Consider the following 10060-nt stretch of genomic DNA (forward strand, 5'->3'; position numbering starts at 1 on the left):
GAGCGGAGATAGTAGCGCGCTGGTACATGGCATAGACTGTCGTCAATGGGGAAAGAGTATCCTGCATAATAACCTGATCTCGAACATGAAAATAATCGGAATTCAACCCGGCTAGGAACTGTATGACACGAGTATCACCCGCTGCTTATGAGCATGTTCATGATCCTCTTTACATTTGGAAGAAAGAGGCTGATACAGGTCCAACTAATCCCATATGACCCGAAGTGTCGAATAGTAATCTTTTAATGATCTTGAGTTTTGTTGGAACCGACCAATTTCTTAAATAAGCTGGAATACCCATGAAAAATTTTGAGACTCCGAGAACATATCATGAAGCGTATCCAAATGCCTTTTTCCAAGGATAAAAACATCACTGAGTGGCTAATTGAAGAATTCATACTATTCAACAATCATGCAATAACTTGATAATTCTCATTTGTCCAAGACTTGTAGGTAGCATCTGTAGAGCTTGGAGGATCATCCAAAATATACGACTTCTCACGGGCTCCTAAGAACACATTACAGATTGCACCCATTGAAGATAGTTGTCACCATTCAACTTGATGGAGGTAATCTGTAAGGGGTTGGATTCAAGAGAGCCCATGCCAAGAGATGAAGGCCCTTTGTTGTCCATAGGAAACTCCAAGTAAGAAGGATTGATTCAAACAATTCCTCACTCAATCCTTCAAGGGAATGAGAAACAAACCCCAAACAATTAATAATCGTCCAAAATAACAAGAAATCCAGTCAAATCTGACGCAACCGAGTGAAAAACGGCCCAACCGCACGTCCATTTGGGGTTAAAACCCATTCAAACATGAATCTTAGCTAAAAAAAATCCTCCATGAGTAGCTTGGGAGGAAGATTTCGATCCATCTTGAGCAAATAAACCAAAGAAAAACTTACCGATTTTGGGTAGATGGAAGAAAAACAGATGAGGGACCCGATTTTCGAATTTCTCTATTTCGGCCAAAACACAACGAAAGGAGGTCCGAAAAACTCTGAAAAAATCATGACAAATCTTCTAAAATCAAGTCTATCAAACCCCTAAACTTTTAGCTCCAATGGTGTCTATGCATCCATACAACGCTGACATCAACAAGGTGACGTGTCGCCTCTCAACTTGTTGGATGTGGAATGCTCTGATCTATGATCTAATACCAAGTAGAAGGTGATTTGATGATTATAGTGTGGAGAAAAGAGGAGAAAAGTGAGAGAGAAAAAGAAAGAGGAGAGTTTGGGGGAAATGTTGTGCGTTAGCCAAGATGCCCTAGCACACAATGTTTTATTAGAATAGAGCATATATTACACTTCAGGAGAAGAATAAAGTGTGCACATGCACTTACATTAAAAGAGTCACTAACCACATACACTATACACTAACACTCTCTACACATATCCCATATTTTGTGTGGCCCACTGGACGAGTAGTTCATATCTTATACACATCTTCCATCTGTCCCTATGGCAAGGTATTCAATAAAGCAACAATGACCGTAACGGCCACTGTTGTTATTGTTACGATACAGGCTGTAATGGCCGTTACGGCCTCTTTAATACATACATAGTTACAAACATACATAGATGTGCGTGCGTGTGTCGGCCCCTTACAGCCCTATAATACGTAATAGCTCCCACCATCACCGTTACATAACCCTTTTTGAAAACCTTGCCCTATGGAGACTCCTAAGCATGGTGTGTCGTAAAGGCCGTTACATAAAGACAATGGTGGTAACCGTTACACATTACGAGGTCGTGACGGTCGTAATGGCTGTTATGGAAAAAATGACATGTAATTGCTATTAACGGCCCATTACGCCCCTTGTAAGGGCCATAGCAGCCTCGTAATGGTTAGGTATGGGGCAGATAGAAGTTTTTTGGAAATTTTTTTCAACATTACCAAGTAGGTATAGGTTTTTTCAGTTTTTACTTTCAATATATATATATATATATATAAAACAAAGAAGAAGAAGAAGAAGAAGAAGAAGAAGAAGAAGAAGTCCTTCAAATTTAATATTAACTTCAATGCTTGATGCTAACAATACATGTGATTGAGTTATGAAGACTTATAAAATACGTATGAAAATAAAAATGAGAAATTAAGTTAGCATTTCCACAATACGAATGCAGCGAGAACAAAAGAAAAGAGAGGCAGCTATAAAGAAGTAAATGTTTCCAATACAACAAAAGTTTTTAGGAATGATAATGGTAAATTTCAGAAGATTTGCTTCAAGCTCAAAAGCCTAGTAGATTTAAATCAAGATTTGATTATCAGTATCGGGGAGCATACCGACGAGGCCCCCAAAAAAAATTGATACGGCCCAATTGGACCTATATAAGATGAAACAACCCATATCAACCTTTGTTTGGCCCAAAAAATTTTGAAATTTCTCAAGAAAGTAGGAGAAAATGTAAAACACCGTAATCTATCTTTCTTACATTTTAACATGCATTCAATGATGCGCCAAAACATTCTTTGATTTTAAAAAAATGTTGTTTGTCGGCTTGACCCCTTGAAATTCAAAAAAAAAATAGACCCTAATCAAATGCAAATCAAGCACTAATTGATAGAGGCCCCATATATTGAAATACAACAAAAGGAAGATGAAAACAATGAAAGAAAAGAAAAAAAAAAAAATTTAAAACGGCAATAGTTTTCTCCTTCTAATCTTCCCAAAATGGTTCATTCCTCTTTGATTCATCAAATATCACTCCATTCTTGTGTTTAGATCCTCAAAATAGGCCTAGGTCTAGTATAAAATGAGTTTTTAAGCTTCCTCTATGGTTGAAATGAAGAAACAAGTGGAATAACTAGAGAAAAATTAGATTTTTTTTTCTTGGAAATGGGACCAGACCATTAGAACAAGGTTGGACATAAGGACACTAGGAGAGATTGAGATTTTTACCTGGCCTTTCTCGGTGGTGTAAAAAATAATAATAATAAATAAATAAATAAATAATAAAAATAAAAAATGCCATTAGATGGACCTCATAAAAGTAGTTCACAGTATGGAGATATCTTTTATTTGTTACAAAATATGGAGCCGTGTTAGAAATCGATTTCTTTTTTAGCCATGTATTCAAAGAGGCCAACTAATTGGCCGACTTACATAAAAGGGGGGATAATGTTGACTCAACACTCAGTTCTCGATCTTAGTTTTTTCTGTTTCCCCCTTTTCCTTTTATCTTTCTTCCCATTAAAAATGATATTGCTTATTGGGGGAGGGGGGGTGGAAGCCATAACAAACACAATTAAAAGTAAAATGTTCAGCCTGTCTACTTTGGTTGGCCAGGTTGTAGTCGACATATTATCTATTAAAGCAATCCAAGATGGGCCATGATCAGATCGGCATATTGTTGGGTCCATCCAGTGGACCCCATGTGTAATAAACAAACAAATCATAAATTTCACAAAATTGGCTGATTTTAGGCTTTTGGAGTTTTAGTAGTTATTTTGATAGCCTTTCTATGCATAGGGGTCATTGCAAGAGTCCACATTGCAATATGGTGCTATAGTATCATGCTATAATAATGCTACAATATGTGCAACATTACTGCTACAGTGTTCTACAGCAGTTTTCACCGTTTTAGGTACTCAAGGACCGAGATTTAATAGTCTAGCGATTGAGATTAGTTTAAGTAAGGGTTTCTTTTATGTGTGTCATGGTTTTGAATATCAGTATCGGCAGACGTATTGGGCCAGCAAAAAAATGATACGATACGAGCGTTGCGTATCGATATTGGTCCCACCATATCGGCCCATATTTGTCAAGAAAAAATTATGCTAAAGAATTAAGGAAAATATCGAGCGAGAGAGAGAGAGAGAGAGAGAGAGAGAGAGAGAGAGAGAGAAGAAAAGAAAAGAAAAAAAAAAAAAAAAACAAACAAGAGAATAATAAGACATTCAAGAATCTATCTTTTTTTCTTTTTTTTTGTATTTTGGACACACATATGATGGTGTATCGGACCATTCTTTGATGAGAATGTTGTTTATCAGTTTGACTTATTGAAGGTCAACTAAATGAGCCCTAATTGAACATAAATCAAGCATGATTTGGTGAATTGGGGCCATTTCATTGAAATACAATTTTAAAAAATTGAAAATATCAAAACGAAAGTGAAGGTTTACCGTTCTTTTTATTTTTCCCATAATGGCCCATTTCGCTTCGATTAGTCAAATCTCATTCAAATCATTTGTTTTGATCCGAAAATAGGTCTAGATCTAGCCTAAAATGAGCTTTTAATATTACTCCATGGTTTAAATGAAAAAATAAGAGACATTAGTGAAATTTTGAAGAGGAAAAAAATCAAAATTGGATTTACGCCTTGTATCGGCCGATATGGGCAAGGTGTTCAATATCGGTAACGGTGGCCGTAACAGCTATCACCATTACCATTATGATACGGGCCGTAACAGCCGTTACGGCAATTTATTTATTTTTTTGAAAAAAAAAAACATTTTTCTGGACCATTACAAGGCCGTTACAGGCTGGTTTTTTTTGTAACAGTCATTTTGGCCCCGTAATGCATAAAAGTTATGGCCGTTAACGTTACATAACCGTTTTTTAATACCTTGAATACGGGTTAGTTTCTCATACCAGGCCGATATGGCCCTGTGTCATGTGTCATCTCGTGCCAATACGGATACAAAACAATATAGTCGTATATTCAAATCTATGGGGTGTGTGTGTAGCACATGTGTGTCACACACACACAAGTATGATTTGCACATGAAATAGGTCTTCGACTATTGAATAAAGTAAATTAGTTTCTTCTTTTTCTTTTTCTAATGAGAAGATGTCATCTCTTACACATGGAGAAAACCCTACAGAATTGGCCTTTTTTAATTTTGCAGCACGCAGTGATTCAAGTATCGATATTGATACATATTGTTGCTGTTCAATCCGGACACGTAGCCACGTGTTATGAACGACCCGAATTTGGTCAAACATGTGTGATTAAGATTAATGTTGGGCGTGCCAGAGTTGTACTCAACTTGAATCGATTGAACGCTTGTGACCCTAAGTGCCAAACTAGCCGAATTATAATCAAACCTATGCAAGTTGATCTGACTATTCAGCCACTAATTTTACAACAATCAGGTGATTTAGAAGGGGAGGGCTAGTCCTTCAAAATGGGATATTTTGGCTTTGTACTAAGGACTTTTCTTTTAACGTTGATAGTGTTTTTAGGTTTCTCAGTAATGCGATGATGGATGAATAAGATAAAAAATTAAGGGTAGATCATCGATTTTATTAATCAAAGAAGATGAACGGTACAATCAACGAAGGAAAAGTAAATTAAGCAGGAAAAAAAATTACCTACGACTGCCTGTGTGGACAGAACAACCGACAAGTGTAGTCTGCAGTACGTGACTGGTGTGATCCGCCAAGTAAGAACTCGATGATCGGTGGGATCCATCAACAGAGATTGTGAATATTTATCATATTCCTAAGGCTCATTGCAACGATGGCGCTGGATAGTAACGGATCTAAGCTAAGCTAAAGATTCTAGACTTGCTGCAACGTAGCTGGACATAAGTGAAATATCTAAGCCAAGAAGCTAAAACTAAAATAGGTAGTGTTGTGTTGTGTTGTAAAGATTGATCAATCGTGTGTGGTGAGGGCCTGGAGCTCTTCATCGAATGCTACTTATATAGGCTTGGAGAGGCGGTGATCGAGTTAAGGTTTCATTGCCGGTCCTTAAATGTAACTCGGTCATGCCCTAGCAGGATTCGAATTCTTTATGTCATCATAATATTGATTTGCTTCTAATTCCGAATGAGCTTTGCGTTTAACCGCCTAATCTTCTGTAATCCTTGTGAAATTACTGATCGTCTCTGAAAAATTTCCCTTTTTGGCATGATTGTGTGAGACGGCCTTGCCGTATGTATCCTAGATTGCGAAATATTTGGCATCGTCAGGGCTTTAAGTAGCTTCTCGCATACACTATGGGTCATATGTGCCATTCGTGCGATGGTCACATGTCCTTCATGCAATGTCCCTCTTTTCTCGACCACAGATGTGCGTACAGCTCTAAGTCATTCTGCTTTTGGCAAGTTATGTGTCGCCGAAGGGTGTGGATCGAAGATTTCTTGGGGCGCGAGTACAATTTGCCTCCCGTCGTTCGTACATGAGTGCTAACACGTGGTGGCATCTCATTGGACAACGTGAACTGCGTCAAGCCAGTTGTAAACACACATCGCATCGTTGGGATACGGAACGGTATCACATATAGGAAAGATTGCATGTATCGCATAATTTATCATTGTTTTTGGGAAACATTGGGAAATAGATCGAATTTTTCAATGAAACTTCATGGAATGTTTAAAAAGGCATAATTGCCCACTTAGAACACAAAGGGCCACCAAAAACAAGTACACATAATAAGTTTCCTTTATATAGGATCCTAAACTACGCGTTATCTAACAGAAGTCATGCAACTATATTCAAAATAAGTCTCACTTGCACTAAATTTGTCCTACAATGTATGGGTGCATTTATTTAAAAATAAATAAGTATGGTTGATGTTAAGATCTGCATACACATAAATAAAGAAATATCAAGCACACATAACATCTGGTTAATCTAATTTATTTTATTTATAAAAATTAAAATTTAAAAAAAAATAATCAATATTTTAAACTAAAAAACTTAATTCCAAAAACGCAAACTTATTTCCAAAAACTCTCATCAATCTTTAGATCAACCTCCAAACGGGAGTGGATTAGGTGAGGCCCTGGATCCATCAAGGTGGGTGGGGACCCTGACTATGGGGCACACTATGATGTATGTGACTACATCCATGTTGTCCATCCATATTAAAAGCTCATTTTAGGGCATGATCCAAAAAATGAGGTAGTTCAAATCCCAAATGGACCATAGTATAGGAAACAATGGTGATTGACCATTAAAAATTTCTTATGGGCCACAAAAGCTTTGGATCAAGATGATATTTGTGTGGTCTCTTCATCTAGGTGTTTGTGACCTTATCAACAGGTTGGATGGCAAATAAACATTACGGTGGAATCCACGAAGTTTTTAATGCTGGGGATTCAATCACGGCTATTTCCTATAGTGTGGTCCACCTAAGATTTGAGTCAAGTTCATTTTTTGGATCATGACCTAAAATGAGCTTTCAAAATGGTTGGACCGTGTGGATTGAAAGCGCATACATCACTGTGAACCCCACAGTCAGGGGTCCCACCCACCTCGGTGGATCCAGGGTCTCAACTAATCAGCTCCCCCTCCAAACAATCTAATTTGATTTTTTTCACACTCTAATTGCAAGTTAAATGGGTAAATATTAGAAAAAAAATGGATTTTCCCCAATTTCCCCCCATTTTTGCCAAATTCAGAAATTGAAGATCAAGATCCATGATTGAGCATGCAAAACCTGCAAAATCATGGATTACTAACTTCGGTCCACTGATTCCAAGCAACTCAAATGTGAGAAAACAATTCGAATTAGGCCAATTAGGTTTCTGGTACCACACGCTCTCCAGTATCAATATCTACAACCAAATCCCCTTCTCTCCAAACAAATGAAAATGAATGGTCGAAATCTCCTTAAGAACAAGATCACGGCAAAAAACCAAAAAATCAAAGAAAATAGTTTTCTTTTTATTTTTGTCAAATTTTCAAAAAAAATTCGCAAGGGGCTTATGCAATGCGATACCGTTAGTATGTATCACACATATCGATGATATCAAGAAGTTGTTAAGTGTGATATTTTCAAAATATCTCAGTGTATAGGTATTTTGTCAATGCATTGTGATATTTTGAGAAATATCACATGACACTAAGAATTTTAACACCTACCTCTACGTTTCATATCGCTGAGATTTGATACCGATACTATCAGCTGATATATCAATATTCAAATCACTAGTGGTACTCCTCTTCTCCTATTTTCTTATTTCACTGACTTCCTACTTTCTACAAATTCTCATCCACCCCACACCATCTACTCCATGCATGCAGAACTGTGAAAAGAAGCAGCGAAAGAGGAATGTCCAGAATCCCAATGATCTCCGATCATGCAACAATCCTTGTTACCATAAAGCCTGAACACATGTTCTTAAACAAGAAAAAATTTGCAGCACAAAACATCTAGAAATTAAAATTGTAAGCACAATACGTGTAACTCAACCAATTCCGTAGCATGCCATCTAGTGGACCTTCACGTGGATCTTGGATTACCAGCTTCAGACCATTCGCCTAGCATTTTGTATGGAGCAAACAGTAGGAAGGAGTGGTAACTGCAGCAGTAGTGGAATTTTTAAGGAGTTGGTGAATAGCAACCTAACACCATCCAATGACAGAGTGGAATCCAACATGTATTTCGGCATGGGAGTTCTGGATCTCATCCCGGGAATGCGTTTTGAGACTCAGGACTCCTGACCAACATCCTTGGAGAGTGGGGACCGACGTGCACCGTAGTCTTGGTGTACTTTGTGTACATGCCAAGGTTCAAATATCTGTTGGAGGCACACATAGACCAGCTCCAAGACCGAAAAATGCATTCAGTTTTTTCGAGATACCATTACATATTGGCCGATATTTTGAACCACAACAGGCAATCTTTTCGCTAATAATAAATACACTGATATAGACAATCATCATCATCATCTAAGCCTCATACCAATAAATGCAGACAATGCTAACAATAATTGATACCAGATGTGCATACTTCTCATCATTGGCCACGAAGAGAAGGGAATCATCCTTAACTCATCAATTTTCTCATGAGGAATTGTAAGATAAGTGACCCATATCTTTGGACAATATCCACAAGTTTCTAATTCTGACAAATGTGGCCAATGGTTCAGACCATTGATCTGTTGCATCTCACCATGGATAGACCATGCCCTAAAAATCCCTCAGATTGGAAGACCTTTTTTCAGCTGGATATGGACCATTGTTGTATTACTATTCTTAACTGATATCTATAGGCCACAAATCAAAGGGCTTAAGATGGTCGTGCCAAAGAGAATTCTGGGGCATTGTCCATTCACGGCGGGATGCATTAGACCAACGGTCTGGATTACCAAACCACATGCCCCAGTAGTCTGAATTAAAAACTTGTGCAAATACATAGTTTGCATATTTCATACAATTCATCTAATTCTAGCATGCGACCGTACTTCATTGACAAATACAGGTGAAAATAAAACTGCATACAAATGATAAAGAATTTATAAAAATAAAAATAAAAATAAAAAAAAGGAATGCCCTTTACTAAAATAACCCAAATCTTTCAGTAGAAGGAGAAAAATGGAGGAGATTTTTTTTTGTTTTTTTTTTTTTTGATATTACCTCTTCTTTGTTAGTTCTATGAGAAGGAGTTCTCTTGGAAGCTTTCACTTTAGAAATGAGAGGTTTATGTGAGCAGAGGAATCTAAAGGGACTTGTTCCGGCGCCGCAGAGAAACGGAAAGGAATGGTGGGAAGGAGACGTGTCAGTGAATGAGAGGATGGAGAAAGAACATATAGCTATTGCCATTGAAGGTGGAAGAAGAGAAGAAGAGATGGAGGAGATGACAGACCGGTAGGCTGTAAAACGCTCTCCTTATCCTCTCTGAATTACATCATACATGACCCGAGGATATATACAGTACACTCGGGTTATTTTTTTCAAAACGACTGGCAAAGGGTGACAATGGGCCCGGTAGCGAGATAACGGATTGGCTACTCCCCTGCCACCAGCCCGGTGGCTAGTGGTCGATGCTATGTGGGCCCCAATATGATGTATTTGTTTCATCCATTCCATTCATTAATTTTTAAAGACAATTTTAGGGCTTTGTGCCAAGAAATAGACGGACATAATTTCATGTGGACCACACCATAGGAAAACAACATCGATTGGATATCCACCATTAAAATCCTCCTAAGGCCCACTGTACTTTTTATTTGACATCCAATCTGTTGAATAGGTCATACGGACCCATATGAAGGGAAAAAACAAAGATCAGCTTGATCCAAAACTTTTATGCCCCTCAAAAAGCTTTTAATGGTTGACGTTCATTCAAAACTTTTTCCTGTAATGTGGTCCATTTAAGA

At 37.7% G+C, this 10060-nt stretch overlaps 1 protein-coding gene across 4 annotated transcripts in view; it reads right to left on the bottom strand.

The window, feature by feature from the left end:
• The window catches only part of LOC131226166 (protease Do-like 2, chloroplastic), a 92212-nt gene extending 82615 nt beyond the window's left edge, over positions 1-9597 (bottom strand). For 3 of the 4 annotated variants that reach the window (XM_058221890.1, XM_058221892.1, XM_058221889.1), the window contains exon 1: positions 9318-9596. In XM_058221890.1, the coding sequence (XP_058077873.1) occupies positions 9318-9503 (186 nt within the window). In that variant the 5' untranslated portion in view covers positions 9504-9596. Of the gene's footprint in view, positions 1-9317 lie in introns of all 4 variants that reach the window. The other variant, XM_058221891.1, reaches the window with a different exon arrangement.
• Between the last annotated feature and the right edge of the window lie 463 nt (positions 9598-10060).

The sequence above is a fragment of the Magnolia sinica genome, chromosome 14, assembly GCF_029962835.1.
Source record: "Magnolia sinica isolate HGM2019 chromosome 14, MsV1, whole genome shotgun sequence".
NCBI lineage: Eukaryota > Viridiplantae > Streptophyta > Magnoliopsida > Magnoliales > Magnoliaceae > Magnolia > Magnolia sinica.